At 34.6% G+C, this 16532-nt stretch overlaps 2 protein-coding genes across 8 annotated transcripts in view; one reads left to right on the forward strand and one right to left on the reverse strand.

Moving 5' to 3' along the window:
• Positions 1–5990, forward strand: part of USP8 (ubiquitin specific peptidase 8) — a 55313-nt gene extending 49323 nt beyond the window's left edge. For all 6 annotated transcript variants that reach the window (XM_079129902.1, XM_079129907.1, XM_079129903.1 and 3 more), the window contains 5 exons: positions 790–1000; positions 2116–2352; positions 3049–3191; positions 4793–4925; positions 5089–5990. In XM_079129902.1, the coding sequence (XP_078986028.1) occupies positions 790–1000; positions 2116–2352; positions 3049–3191; positions 4793–4925; positions 5089–5274 (910 nt within the window). In that variant the 3' untranslated portion in view covers positions 5275–5990. The remainder of the gene's footprint in view (positions 1–789; positions 1001–2115; positions 2353–3048; positions 3192–4792; positions 4926–5088) is intronic.
• A 145-nt stretch (positions 5991–6135) lies between these two features.
• Positions 6136–16532, reverse strand: part of USP50 (ubiquitin specific peptidase 50) — a gene marked incomplete at its 5' end in the record, with an annotated part of 56419 nt that continues 46022 nt past the window's right edge. For both annotated transcript variants that reach the window (XM_079129982.1, XM_079129981.1), the window contains one exon: positions 6136–7254. In XM_079129982.1, the coding sequence (XP_078986108.1) occupies positions 7063–7254 (192 nt within the window). In that variant the 3' untranslated portion in view covers positions 6136–7062. The remainder of the gene's footprint in view (positions 7255–16532) is intronic.

Raw genomic sequence — 16532 nt, forward strand, 5'->3', positions numbered from 1 at the left:
GTGAGTAATTATAAAGAACAGAAATTTATTGTTCTCAGTTCTGGAGATGGGATGTCTAAGATGAAGGTGGTAGCATCTCTGGTCAAGGCCTTCTTTATTTTGGTACTGGGGTTTGAACCCAGGGGTGCTGTCCGAGCTGCATCCCTAGTTCTTTTGAGACGGGGTCTTCCTAAGTTGGTCTGAGTTGCTGGGATTAGAGTTTACAGCATCATGCCTGGTTGGTCAGGGCCTTCTTGCTGTGTCCTCACATAGCAGAAGGTGGAAAGATGAGAGAGGACAAACTCCTTTTGTCATGCCCTTGTCTAATTGTACCTAATCACATTCATGAGGGGGAGCCCTCATAGCCTAACACCCCACCTTTTAACACTGTAACAGTGGCAACACCTGAATTTGGAGAGAACACATTCAAACCATAGCACTTCTCAGTTCCAGAGAAGATAAATTAGGAAAGGGGAAAATATCTTTATTTGTAAGAGTAAGATAGAGAAGAGCCAACTCTAATAGTAAGGGACAGACAGGAAGAGAGCAGCACAAGAAATCAGAACCTCACTCTTATAAAACTGCAACCTGTTGATGAGGAGGAGGAGCAGGGCTTACAGCCAAAATAAGTAAGTTGGAGGACTGAAGCAGAGTAAGATTCAGATGAGTATTTGGTAATAAATCTGCACGTAAATATTTTAATGTAGGACTGTGGTATGTGAATAGTTTAATGTTGACATCAAGAATTCACTGTCCCTTTCAACATTTCCTTTATTGCTATTTTTTGTAACTTTAATTTCACTTACATAGGTCAAATTTGTTGGGGCATAAAGGTGAAGTGGCAGAAGAGTTTGGTATAATCATGAAAGCACTGTGGACAGGACAGTATAGGTACATCAGTCCAAAAGACTTTAAAATCACCATTGGGAAGATCAATGACCAGTTTGCAGGGTACAGCCAACAAGATTCACAAGAATTGCTTCTGTTCCTCATGGATGGACTCCATGAAGACCTAAATAAAGTAAGATTTAATTTTTCTAAGTTGCAGACTCCCTAGGGTTGTTCAGTGGCAATTTATTGAAATGTAGTGACTTTGTACTAAGGCATGGAGCTACAATACAGATATATCTGGTGAATGTAATACAAGTTGAGGATCCCTTATCTAATATGCTTGCTTTTGGGGTGGTTTGGATTTTAGATTTTTTTGGATTTTGAAATATTTGCATATACATAATATACCTTGGGACTGGGGCCTCAATCTAAACACAGAATTCACTTATATTTCATATTTACCTTATATACATAGCCTGAAGTTAATTTTACAAAATATTTTTAAGTAATTTTGTGCATGAAACATTTTCATGGTGTGTAATTTTCCACTTGTGGCAGCATGTCAGTGCTCAAAAAGTTTTGATTTTGGAGCATTTTGGCTTTTCAGGTTAGGAATTCTTGACCTGTATTTGAAAAGAAGTATATATAATATTAGTGTTAACAGACAGTAATGCTGAGCAGTTTGCAAATGTTAAACTAGTTGTTGTAGATACTATTCATAACTCACATGTATTTGAAAATAAAATCAAGTGATTTTATAGAAGATTAGCTACAGATGGCCTGAACTCCTTTATTGTATATTTATGCTATTACAAATGTTGGTTACATAGTATGTATATATCATTACACTATATTCTTACTCTTTCTAAAATAAGAATTATACCATGTAACCAAATGATGCAGGTTTAGTTTTTATTGAGACATGTATCTCTACATAAATGACCATCCTCCATTTGTATGACAGCTGCAACCATCATCTCTCTTTCAGATAACTTTGGGGTCACCATTCTTACCAGTGAACACACACATCAGTATTTGGATATATACACATATTTGTATATGTTTCTATTTATGAAGCTAGAACAATGAAATTACATTTCTCTAGTTATAGCCCTGATTCACAGCTTCTTTTTTTAAAACCAGACTTCATAAAGTAGGTTTATTTCAGCTACAATTACTTTTTGCAGCACTTATCAGAACTACAAGCATTTTAAATCTGCAGTGTTTATATTTAATTTTATTCTTTCAATTTTATATTTAATGATGTCTTTCAGGTGCTAATAGTCTAAATAATCTTATTTCCAGGCTGATAATCGGAAGAGACATAAAGAAGAAAATAACGATCATCTTGATGACTTTAAAGCTGCTGAAAATGCTTGGCAGAAACATAAGCAGCTCAATGAGTCTATTATTGTTGCACTTTTTCAGGGTCAGTTCAAATCCACAGTACAGTGCCTCACCTGTCACAAAAAATCTAGGACATTTGAGGCCTTCATGTATTTATCTCTACCACTAGCATCCACAAGTAAATGTACATTACAGGTAAGTTTCAGAAGGAAAGAAAATGATTTGTTGGGTAAAAATGTCATTTATATACATACATACTTTTTTCAGCAACTTTTTTGTGATCATCACCTCTGTAAACATAAGAATTAGAAATTTACCTTTTTTATCAACTCTTTTTGAGAGTTGATAATGTTTTTTTAAATTTTTGGTTTTTTGTCTTGCATCACTGAGGGTAGAACCCAGGGCCTTGCACATGCTAAAAGCACATGCTTTACCTAACATGCCCAGCCCTAAAGTTTCAATTTGAAAAGTTGTATGTTTACTTCACCTTAGATCTGCTTTATAGGGGGATATCATATATTTTGGTATATATGTGATTTATATAATTGTGATTATATAAATGTGATTTATATAATTGTTTGTTGATACTGTTAGTCTTAACTTCCTCTGGAACATCATTTCCTCCAAGCAAGTCTTCCCTAGCCCATCTAGTGCAAGTTGGAGGTCTTTCCTGTTTGCCATCATGACCCACAGCACATTTCCTTTCATCATAGACCCTCACTGTGCTGATTCTGTTCATTGGAGTATGTTCCTCACCCAATTTGGAACTTTTGTTCAAAAGACTGATGTATCCCTGGTGCCTAAGGAATGAATTAGTAAAGAGCTACTGTCTGGTGCTGTGTGAGGACATTAATTCTTGAACATTGCTACTTGTTTTTTTTTTTTCACTAGGATTGCCTTAGATTATTTTCCAAAGAAGAAAAACTCACAGATAACAACAGATTTTACTGCAGTCATTGCAGAGCTCGACGAGATTCTCTAAAAAAGATAGAAATCTGGAAGTTGCCACCTGTGCTTTTAGTGCATCTGAAACGGTAAAGGGAAAATTTTTTCTATCTGTTCAGTAAAACATAGATGAAGAAATTCAAAGTCCTAGGTAATTTACACTTCTTATACTGGCTACAAAAGAAACATACCAAAGGTAGATTGTCTGGCTGGGGCAGCTGGAGGGAAATAAAGCAGAAATGACCCCAGAATACAATACTGTTACTTCATGTAGTTCCATGTGAAACTAAATTGTTACATCAAGTGAAAATGTATAAAAATAAATGTTGTACAGTATACTTCTAACACAAATTAGTAGGTCAAAATTAACATTCCAACAGTAAGCATAATGAAACAGATTTAATCATGTGTTAAAAAATGAAATAACAGGATTTTTTAAAAGTGTAATTTTAAAGGTAAAATATGTTAGTGATGTTAAGTGTAGACTGTTTTGTCCAGATTTTTCTAACTGATGAAAAAAAATCTAGTCCTATAGTAGAGGGAATGATGGTGAAAGATGTAAAACACATACCAGATCTTTTACTCTTACTCTTTGGTCTTTTGATAACTTTCGAGTTGGTTTTGTGAAAAACTTCTTTAAAGGATGTTTCCCATCTTTTTATTGAGAAGTGTAATTTTTGTTTCAAAGAAAGCATTTCTGTATGGAAGATTCTTAGTTATTAATGTTAATTTCAAGATTGTTGTGTTCATATTTCTCTTATATAAGTTTTTCCTAACAAAACTTGACCATTGTCCTTTTTCTTGAGGATTGTAGAGGTATAAACATTTTATAAATGAACACAGATTTGTTCTGTAAATATTTGAGTGCTGTTATTCTTAAAGGATATTCACAAGTGTATACCGTTTAGAATTTTCTTTTTAAAAAATAATGATGAACCGGGTGTGGTGGCACATTCCGTAATCCCAGCAACTCAGGAGGCTGAGACATGAGGAGCACAAATTCAAAGCCAACTTCAGCACTTTAGTGAGGCCCTAAGCAACTTAATGAGACCCTGTCTCAAAATAAAACATTTTTTTAAAGGCTGGGGATGTGGCTCAGTGGTAGAGAGCACTTGCCTAGCACACAGGAAGCCCTGAGTTTGATCCTGAGCACCACAAAAAATTAATTCTGGAATAACCATGTTACACCAACCAAAGCATCAGTATTTTTGGTGTTTAAAAAGAGCAGAGTATGCAAGAATGATGATGGAGATTAAAATAATCACCAGTCTGCCTACAGTCACTTTGTGGATCTAGTGTTCCCTAAAGTACAAGTTTAAATCTAGAGCAGCTCTCCTCAGTCTTTTTCCTGTCTGCTTTTGTGGCGATTAGTGTTCTGAGCATGCAGTCCTTTGTAGAGGACTTACATAACAATTGTAGCTGGTCAGTGGGTCAAGGGATCGAAGTGGGGACTTCCTCTATCATTGTTATTTTGGACAAGTTATTTAATATCTGCAACTTCAGTGTCCTTGTTTGTAAATTGGAAATGAAACAAATGTTTTTAACAGGTCCTTCCACTCCTAAAATTCTGAGTCTTTATATTTGAAATGAACTTTGTGGTTGTGGCTAAAAATCTGGATGTTAAATGAATGAGGATTCATGCTGATGTTTTTCTCTGGCAGTGTAATTCCTGTAATGTTTTGTTCTGCAGTTTTTCCTATGATGGCAGGTGGAAGCAAAAATTACAGACATCTGTGGACTTCCCTTTAGAAAATCTTGACTTGTCACAGTATGTTATTGGTCCAAAGAACAATTTGAAGAAATATAATCTGTTTTCTGTTTCAGTAAGTATCTTCTTAAACTAAAAACTTTTTTTTTTTTAAGTAAACTAATAGGAGTTTCAGATGGCTTTTACCTAATAGAGTAAGAACAGCATAAACATTTGAAATTACTGACATTTTAAATAACCATTCAATTTTCATTTATGCTCTGTCTTGTTTGGCACAGAATCACTACGGTGGGCTGGATGGAGGCCACTACACTGCCTATTGTAAAAATGCAGCAAGACAGCGGTGGTTTAAATTTGATGATCATGAAGTTTCTGATATCTCCGTTTCTTCTGTGAAATCTTCAGCAGCTTATATCCTCTTTTATACTTCACTGGGACCACGAGCAACTGATGTAGCCACATAAGGGGAGCTAGTTAAGTTGTAAAAGGTTCAGTAAACAACTCTCAAAATGCTTACAAAGATAATGGATAGCTGCAACTGGTTATTTAGAGGAATTCTAGGACAGTGGGAGCTGTTTTACTAGCACTATATAATTCAGGTCAGTGCTGTTATCAAAAAACTGACAAACAATATTTAACAAGTATCACAGTAAGCATCCCTTACCAGGTACCCTTTATTTCAAAACAACTTTTTTAGTCTGCTCCAAAGTTAAAATAATTAACTAGCTAAGCATTATTATTCTACTGATCTGAAAACCATTATAACCTTCATTTTCTTTTTCACTGTTATGGCCTCTTCACATTTCTAATCCCAGCTTGATCTGCTATGAATACTCTAGGATGATGTAAAGCAGATAGGAATGTATATGTACATATTTATTGCACACTTGCACATCAATGTACATAGTTTAATGTGGTCCTTTTGTGAAGCCTAGAACTCAGAAGATTGCTGTTTTTGTTTCTTCTTTTTGTTCTTTTTTGGCCTATTCTGAGTAATGGCAGTGCTTTCTTAGGGAAATGACAGGGCAAAGCTATTTTTCTGTTGGCTTTGGGCTGTATTTGTGCACTAAATCTTTATTCTAAAACAATAAATGGAAACTTTCTTTAATTTTTTAAAATAAGAATTTCATTTACACCTACATTAAAATCTTAATGAGAAAAATAATTAAAAACCCTGTAAGTGTTCTGTCTTTAATATTATCAATATAGGACAGTAGAACTATAGATTTTACACATATATACACACACCATTTATCCCACCACACTAACTCTAAATTTAGTTCACTTATCCCGTTGAATCAGGGATTCCATTCTTCCTTTAACATGGCACCAGAGCTACAGAGAGTACTTAACAATTCTCTAAGTTGAAAGTGAAAGATAAAAATAACACCCAGACTCATTCAATCAAGGGTAGAATTCTTAAGAATTGAGGTAAAAGGGTACGAGTCTGACCTGATTGCAGAATGAACTGCAATAATGAACCACATCTTTTCAGAGTGATATATTAAAAATGATAAAGGCTCTTAGACAATATCATTTATCTCAGGGACTCAGTTGCTACAAATTAGGTCAATAAGACACTTCATATAAAACACTCCATATGATTCTGAAAGTGCTTCTGAAAAATTGTTGCCATTAGCTCTCAGGGAGAAGATGAAAAGCATGGGTTTCCAGTGATAAAGCTGACAACTTTTCATGTTCTTTAGTCGGTTTAGAAGACTTACATATTTTTGGCTGAATTATTATGTCAGTTAAATATTTTACAGTCTTATTTTTAAGCTCAGAGTCATTTGAATAAAAACAAAAAAATTGTTATGTGCGCCAGGGGTAGAACCCAAGCTTCACATGTGCTATAAAGTGCTCTATCACTGAGCTACACATAGCTTGATCCTGAGCAAAAATCATTGTCACATAGCTCCATGCAGTATCTTTGGAACAAAATTTGTTGAATATATATATATAATTGAAATATTTCATAATAGAGAGCCACGGTAATAAGTAAATTTTGAAACCTGAACTCTATATAATCTGCAGTGCTTTGAAGCTCCCCACCATTAGCATTATTTTCATGCTTTTTTCAGTGAATCAGGACCCATCTTTTGTGTATAACTTTTCTTACAAAAACATTGCAGGTAAGACTGAAAAATGTTAGTGATGCAATTAAGTTAGTTGTAAGAGTTTTAATGACAAAGCAAAACTTAACTACCAGTTTCTGATTGCTTGCTTTGCATTTTCCAGGAAACATTGTTTTCCTAGCTCTTGCATTTTTGTATAGGTTTAGAAAAGGGCTGGCAGCTATAGAACAGGAGATATGCTGTAGCAGTTTGAACAGAAGTTTCTGGAATCTCACTGACTCTTGTGTCATCAAAGCTATACCAGGCTTGGGTAACTGAGTTCTTGCAGAAAGCAGTGTAGTGGCCCCCATCCAGATCACCAAAGTGGTTCTAGGGAAGAAAGGAATGTCAGACTTAGTATTGACATGCTAGTGCTCTAGCTATTACAACCAAAACATTAGGGCCAATAAAATTATTAAAATTGTCCCTTATACTTAATTAAAAGGAAATAATTTTGTTACGTCATATGCATAGCCTGTGACTGCTATATTGTTTATCACTTCATTGGAACTGCTTACATGTTGTGCCCAGTGAGTAACAGAATCAGTGAATGAAATAGGATAGTATATGACAGCATTTGATTAATATTATCAGTTAATACTTACTGTACATGCATGTTGAACATTAAAAGAAATTTTTTTAAAATAAATGACAAGGTAGCTAATCTTTACTAAATGAACTTATAATTTAAGGAGGAGCTCAAACATAAAAAGAAAAAAGTCATTTAACATTAGAATCAGACATTTAAGCAACTGCATATTACCACAGCACAATTTGAGGGAGATGGGCATCAACAACTACCTCTATCACTTAGGGTCCAAAAAAGAACCTGTCCCATTCCTTATTTTTCCATGTCTTTCTTAAGCCAGCAAAGGATTACGTGAAACAAAGACATTGAGTAACCTTACTCCCAAGAACATAATATGAGGGGGTGCACACCTGTAATCCCAGCAGCTTGGGAGACTGAGGCAGGAGGATTGCGAGTCCAAAGCCAGCCTCAGCAAAAGCGAGGTGCTAAATAAGCAATTCAGTGAGACCCTGCCTCTAAATAAAATATAAAATAGGGCTGGGGATGTGGCTCAGTGGTAGAGAGCCCCTGAGTTCAATCCCCGGTACACACCACCTGCCACCCTGCCCAAAAAAAGAACATAGTATAATATAGAACAAGGGTTGGCAAACAATTACCCATGGCCACACCTAGCCTGATACCTGTTCTCACATCACCCATGAGTTAAGAATAGACTGTATATTTTTATATGGTTGAAATAAGTCCAAATAATAATTTGTCACATTTGAAAATTTCATGAAGTCCAAATTTCAGTGTTCTTAAAGTTTTATGGGAACACAATTAGGTTCATTTGTTTATGTTTTACAATGGCTCCTTTAATGCTACTGCAGTAAATTTGAATTATTGGAACAGAAACCATATGGTGTGCAAGGCCTAAAATATTAATAGTATCTAGAGCCTTTTACAGACTAAGTTTGCTGACCCCTGGCATAGAAGAAAATTGATTTTTGTAGCCAATTTCAAATGTGAATTCATGTATAATAATATATAGTGACCTCAGAATAATTAACCTTGCTGAGCTTTAATTCTGCATCTTTTAACATGAATATTAGACTAGTCTTACACAGCTATTGTCAGATACATATTCTAGAATTAGCTCAGAGGAGGTAAATTACATGTCCCCTTACACCTACCTCTTTTGTACCTTTCCCCTTTTGTGTCAAAGAAATATGCCCAAACTGACAATTAAAACATCTTTCTGGTCCTGGTCCTTGCCATATGATCTTAAACTAACAAGCTTCAATGAAGCTTCCTTGTGTGTGTGTATGTGTGTGTTTAATGGTGCCCACAATAGTGTGATATAACTTCATTGAGAAAAACAAAACATCTAGTGGATGTGTAGTTCTCAGGTCAGAAAATTATGTTCTGAAATGATTAGATCATGGCTGGAGTATTATGTTCAGTTTTGATGAATTTTTTTTTAGATTGACATAATGAGAGAAGGTGAAGCATCTTTCTTGACTTCCATGTCCAGCACTTAAGGTAGACAGCTAGTCCAGAAGCCTATTCCAAAACTTGTAAAGGATGCTGGATTTAAAAAAAAAAAAAAAAAAAAAGTAAATACCCTTTAAAATGCATAGCTCATGTGAAAGATGTTAGAATGAGGGTAATTCCCAGGAGTAAAAACAAGAAATTAGAAAGTAGCATGATGCCCTACGCCCTTGACTACTTGGGAATAAAGACAGTTCCTGGTCTGTTACCAGAGTGCCTGTTAAATGGTTACACATTAGGGGTAATATCTTAGGCCCTTGCCAGGTGAGAAGTTGGCTTGATGTCTATATACAAAACCAGATGAGAGATTCACCCTCAATGAAAGGATAAACTAGCAGGGGGTAGGGGAAATCCTCCCTTTAATGCTTGTGTTAGCTTGGACTCTGGGTATAGATAATAGAAGTCATTCCTGAGAATTTGTTACTACAAATAGCCTTCTTACCAGTTTGGGATTCAAACTTACACTACCTGTACTGTCTGTGAATCCTGGCATTTAAAAAATGAAAAGTACTTCTTGAGTACTTAACCTGAAGAAAATTTCCAGATTGAGGCACCTTAACTCAGGCTATCCAAGATACCCATCTAGAAAACCCCAATGGAAAAAAAAAAAAAACAATGAAGTTGAGCTCACAGTTCAAATAATGGAAGGCACAAGGAAACAGTTCACTCCTAATAAGCCAGGAAGCAATAAATATCTAGATTAAACTCCCAAAGGACTTTAAATAATAGAATTGTCAAAATAAAGACTATAAATAAGTATATTTAAGATTATTAAAGACATTTAAGAGAAGGAAACTAATAAAATAAAAAGGCTAAACAACTTCCAGAAACAAAATTACAATACTTAAAAATTAGTGGATAGGCTGGGTACACCTGTCATCTAGCAACTCAGGAGGCTGAGGCAGGAGCATCACGAATTCAAAGCCAACCTCACAACTTAGTGAGGCACTAAGCAACTCAGTGAGATTCTGACTCAAAAAAACAAAAAAGGCTGGAACTGTAACTCAGTGGCTAAATGCCCCTGGATTCAATCCCCAGTACAAAAAAAAAAAAAAATTATATATATATATATATATATATATATATATATATATATATGTATATATAGTGGACAGACCAAGCATGGTGGTACACACCTGTAATCCCAGCCACTTGGAAGGCTGAGGCAGGAGGAAGGCAAGTTCAAGGATGGCCTGGATGGTTTAGCAAAAGACCCTGTCTCAAAAATGAATTGGGGATTTAGCTCAGTGGTAAAGTGCCTCTGGGTTCAAAACCCGGTAATTGAGAGGGGAAAAAAAAAAAGGAAGAGGAAAGAGCAGAAGGGCTGTTATGTATAGAATATAAAGAGACTGAATAAATTATAAAAATTAAGCTGTGCAAATGACCATGAATGGAATAGTGATAGAAAAATATGGGTTAAGAAGCATGGCATCATGTATAACTAATTGTAACAAATTTTAAAAAAAGAAATGCATGGCAAATTGGATGAAAAAAAGTCAGTATATTTCTAGTAGAAGGCCTAGGAAGGAAAGCAGAATATAGGAACAAGGCAATATTAAAAGTGATGATGGCTAAAAATTATTAACAAAAGATATGAATTTTCTAACTGAGGAAATGTAATGAGCCAGAGACAAATAGACCTGCAGAGCAAGGCAAGGAGGAAAACCTTAAAAGCAACCAGAAAGAAAAGACAGATTACTCACACCCAAAAATGACATGTTGCTGATAGAAGTTCTCTGGCAACCACAGAAACCAGAAAAACAAAATAGCTTCAAAATGAGGAAGGTAAAGAACTTGTTATTCCAGAGCTAGTTTTCTAATTGCATTATCATTTAAGAATGAAAGTAGACTAAAGACTTTTTCAAAGGCTGATATAGAAGGATATAAGAGCCTCACTGAAAAGTCTGCTAAAATATGTGCAATATATATATAAACAAAATTGAATAAAAGAGGGAAGAAAGAAGAGAGAACGATTAGCAAAAAAGACTAGTAATGCTATTGGCAAATATAAACCAACAAGAACTGGGTAAGTAATGTCTCCTATGGAGGCACAAAAAAAAAAAAAAGTTAAAAATAAGATGCTGGAAAACAATAATGGTGTTCAGTGACCAGAATTTTAAAAAATGCTATCAAACCCATTTGTTTGTGAGGAATACAAGACCTTGGTTAACTTTAAGTTTTAAGTATGGAGTCCATAAATTTTAGGGTAATTGCTAAGGATTCAATGTGTAACTTCCAAAGTTGTGGAGGAAAAATAGTCTAACGAGTACTTTATCAACTAGTAACCACCAAAAAATATGAGGAAACAACTAGAAAAGTCAAGATAACATAAAGCACAAAAGATGATCAAAAGCAACCCAACTTTATTTATGACCAGTTGAAATATATGGAAATAAACTAAACTTACCAGACCACAAACTGGATTTTAAAACTTTAGTTCTAGGGCTGGGGAGATAGCTCAGTTGGTAGAGTGCTTGCTTTGTAAGCACAAGGCCCTGGGTTCGATCCCCAGCACCGCCAAAAAAAAAAAAAAAAAAAAAAAGGAACTTTAGTTCTATACACTTTATAATATTTAGAAGTCAGAAAAAACTAAATTTAAAGGGATGACCAGGCCCAGCGGTGCACACCTGTAATTCCAGTGACTCAGGAAGCTGAGGCAGGAGGATCACAAGTTCAAGTCCAGCCTCAGCAACTTAACAAGACTCTATCTCAAAAAATAAAAAGGGCTGGGGATGTGGCTCATGGTAAGAGTGCCTCTGGGCTCAATCAAAATAATAATAATAATAAAGGGATGGAAAAAAGATGTAGATGTACTACAAAAAGAGGATTAGCTATATGACTAGCAACCATATAATTATCAGCTAAAATGAACTTTAGGCCAAAAGGCACTACAGTTACTTTAAAATGAAAAAAGATCTAGGTCACCAAAAGATTATAATTCTTAACTTTTGTGAACCTAATAAAGTAGATTTGTTTAAAAAGAGAAAGAGAACTGTAGGGAAAATTTGAGAAGTTTACCAGCATAATGGAAGATTTCAGCACATTTCTTTGAATTGTCAAACACAAAAATAATGTAGTTGTAACTTTGAACAATACATGCTTCACTTACCTAATAAAGAATCTGACTTCTAAGGTAAAAACATACAAGTCTCAACAACTACAAAAGTTTCAGACAGACAATAGTCTTTGAACACAATATAGTAAAATAAGAATTTTTATAAAAATTACCCAAGTCCCCATACTTTTGGAAATTAAAAAAATATTTCTAGTAACTTTGTGAATAAGAAATTACAGCATCAATTTAAAATACTTAGAAACAATAATGAAAGCACCAAAACATAGGATATAGTCTCTGAGAATATCTTTAAAATAATATGGTGTGAGGAAAGGAGTGGGTCAGTATTATAGATCAGTTGAAAATTGTTGATACTGGTTGATGAATGTGTAGGAGTTTATTACACCCTCCTATATATTTTGTATTTGTTTGCAATGTACTATAATAGAAAAAAATGGTAGGCAGTAAAAATGGTACCTATAGAATTTGTAGTTTTAAATGCTTATATTTAAAAGAACAGACTAAACGTTAATGAACTAAGTATCTAACTTTAACCATTAAAACATGAGAGAATAAACCCAAAGAAAGGAGACAGAAAGAGAATAAAAATGTTGAAATAGAACACAGAAGATATAATGAGGAAGATCAGAATGCAAAAGTTAATCTTTCGAGAAGACTTAATTTGGACATCAATAATAAAACTAATAGAAGAGAAAAAAGAAATGATAAGTAATAGAAATAGTAAAAGATAGTATAGCTACAGACCCAACAGAAGTTAAAATATCTTTTTGTGCTGTGTGCGCGGTACTAGGAATTGAACCCAAGAGTGTTTTACTACTAGGTTACATTCCCCAGCTCTTTTTATTATATCTTGAAACAATATTTCACTAAGTTGCCCAGGCTGACAATTTTCCTGCCTCAGCCTCCCAAATTACTGGGATTACAAGCATGTGCCATCATGCCCAGCACAAGCTCATTTTTAATATCCTGAAAATTTTAAGTCAGCAAACTGGACTTAGATGAAATAGATAAATATCCAGAAAATACTTAGCAAAAACAAAGAAAAAAGACAAAACCTGAATAGACTCATAGAGAAATTCAATCAATAGTTAAAAATCTTCCTCCAAAAGGAACACCAGGAGCCAGGCGCGGTGGCACATGCCTGTAATCCCAGCAATTTGGGAGGCTGAGGCAGGAGGATCAAGAGTTCAAAGACAGCCTCAGCAGATTATCAAGGCACTTAGGAACTCAGTGACAACCTGTCTCTAAATAAAATATAAAAAAAGGCTGGATATGTGGCTCAGTAGTTAAGCACCCCTGGGTTCAATCCCTGGTACCAAAAAGAATAGAAAAGAAAGGAACGCCAGGCCCAGATGAGTTTACAGGTGAGTTCTATCAAATCTTTTAGATACTTTTCATTATAGATTTTCACACACTTCTATATAAAAGGAGGAAAAAACTTCACAGCTCACTTACTGAGATCAATATAACCCTGATACCAAACTAGACAGTGACAATATTAAGAAGAAAACACAAGTCACTCTCATTGAAGAAGATGTAAAAGTCTTAAAATGTAGTAAGACAAATACAGTAAAATATTACCCAAGACAATAACAATCAAGTTATGTCTTTTCAGTAATGCAAAGATAGTAATATTACAAAGTACATAAATGTAATTGTATTGTGGTTCCAGGGAGCCATAACAGCTTGATTATTATAGAGAAAAATCTAATAAGATTCTACCCCTTCACAAACACAAATTTAAAACCTGAACCAAAGGAAATGTCTATAATGTGAAGTTACCAAAAACTTACAACTTCATTTTTGATGATTTCCTTCAAAATGAAGAACAAGAAGATGCCTACTATCACTATCTTCTACTCAGCATATACTGGAGGTCCTAGACAGCAATAACACAGGATAAAGGAATAACATAAAATAATTGGAAAGGAGAAAACAAAACTGACATTTGCAAAAGAGCTGTAAACATATTGGTAAAAATGAAAATTGAGTTAGTTGACTGGGGTATGGTAAAATGACCACTTGGATGCATCAGCCATAAACAATTAAAACAAAAATTTTTAACATTTGTTACAGGAACAAAATCAACGAAAATGGGGCTTATAGGAATAAATTATCAGAAAAGATACGTAAGACCTCTGTGGAGGAAATTATAAACTATTACTGATACTAAAGCAAATCCTAAATAAATAGAGAGATGTACCATTGTTCCTGGGACAGAAGACCAAACTCTCTATAATCAGTACAAACAAAATAAAGTAGGCTTGGTTTTGTTTGTTTTTAAGGAAGTTGACAAGGGCCAAGAATAGTCAACACACTGCCTGAAGAATAAGAATAAAATTGTGATGGTCCTGACTTAGGGGAATAATGATGGTTCTTGCTCTGCCAGAGATCAAGATTTATTTTACAGCTATATAACTAAGATAGTATGGGATTAGCCCAAACACGAATGACTTGACCAAGAGACATAGCACAGGAAAAGCAGCATTATAAATTACTACTGAGAAAAAGAGAATGCTGACATTAATTATTCATATAAAAAAGAAAAATTGAGTTTCTACATCACACCATATCTTTTAACAGAAGTACAGAACAACAGATTTTTTCAGAAGACATATAAATAGTACATAAATGCAGGATTGGAAATGATTTTTTTTCCTTTTTGTGGTACTAGGGATTGAAACCAGGGGCTTTACACATGCTAGGCAAGCACTATACCAATATCCCCAGCCCCTTTTATTTTTATTTTTATTCTTATTTTTTACTTTCAGACAGAGTCTTACTAAGTTGCCCAGACTTCAAATTTGCCATCCTCCTGCCTCAGCATCCCTGTGTTGCTGGGATGGCAGGCATACACCAACGTGCTGGGTTTAGTGAGGATTTCTTAAATGAGACAGAAAAGACTAGAAAAATTTGGTGTTTCAACTAAGTTAAATTAAAACTTCTTTGTCAAAAGTGACTGTAAAACATAACCAAATATAGTTTATGAATTGTGAATAAATTCTGATCTTTAAAAGAGCAAAACTTTGGGACAATTGACATTAGAAAGTATATAAGTGATATAGTTTTAAAGTGATATAGTTTTAAGTTTTTTTTATATATAACACTGGTATTGTGGGTATGTAAAAGAATGGGATTTAAAGATCTATGTTGATTTTTATTTTGGGATGGAATGTCATGATAAATGCAACTAATATTCAAATAAGTCACCAAAAAAAGTGTGTGCATACCCCCATACAGAGAACACAAATATATTAAGGTGTGCCCAATGGTAAAATGTTAATTATTGAGACTAGGTGAAATATGTATCAATGTTCCTTATATAGTTCTTTCAGATTTTCTTAATATTTGCAAATTTTATTGAAAAACCCTGGTACAAAGTACATGAAAGGATGCTCAGCATCATTAGTCATAAGGAAAATGCAACTCAAAACCACAAGATACCACACTTTCCACTTGTATGGCTAAATTTTTTAAAAAGATGGAAAATAGCAAGTGTTGATGAGGATGTAGGGAAATTTGAATCTCATCCGTTGCCAGTGGGATTGTAAAATGATGCAGACATCTTGGAAGACAGTTTGGCAGTTTCTCAAAGGTTGTATAGACTTACCATATATCCAACAATTTCACTGTTAGGCATGTATCCAAGAGAAATGAAAACATATGTCCATGTAAGAACCTGTACACATACATTTGTAGCAGTGTTATTGATAACAGGCAAAAATTTAGAAACAAACCAAATGTTCATCAACAGATGAATGCATAAGTGAGATGTGGTATAGCTATATGATAGAATATTATTTGGCAATAAAAGGAAAAAGAAGTACAGATACAAAATGGATGAAACTTGAAAATATGCTGAATAAAAGACCACACATAAAAGGTTATATATTGTATGGCTCCGCTTATATGAAATGTCCAGGATAGGCAAATCTATAGAAGTGTGAAGTACATTAGTGGCTGCCAAGGGCTGGTGAAGAGAAGGCGTAAATAAAGGAGCTCTTTTGAGGATGAAAATGTTCCAAACCTGGATTGTGGTGATGATTGCACAACTGTGAAAACACTTAAACCCACTGAATTTTATGGTATGTGAATTAGCTCAATAAAAAATTATTATTTTTAAGCTGGGAGACAAATAGATAATGTACAATAAACTGAAAACCAAAAGAAGTTATTTGGAACATAAATACTATGATTTAGAGGAGTGTACCCCAAAGGTCCATATGTGAAGTATGAGGTTCCCCAAGTGGTACTATGGGGAGGTGGTAGACTTTGATAGAAGTGAGGTCTTCTGGAAAGGTCCATAGGGCACTGGGGCTATCTCCTGGCATGAGATGTGAACACTCTAAGGTGAACTGCTCCCCTCACCAGAGGTCCAAAGCAATGGGGTTACTGGATCTTGGACTTGAGTCAAAATAAACTCCCTACTTTAAAAGTGACCTGTGTCAGATGTTTTGTTATAATGATGCAAAG

The sequence above is a fragment of the Sciurus vulgaris genome, assembly GCF_902686455.1.
Source record: "Sciurus vulgaris genome assembly, chromosome: 2".
Lineage (NCBI taxonomy): Eukaryota > Metazoa > Chordata > Mammalia > Rodentia > Sciuridae > Sciurus > Sciurus vulgaris.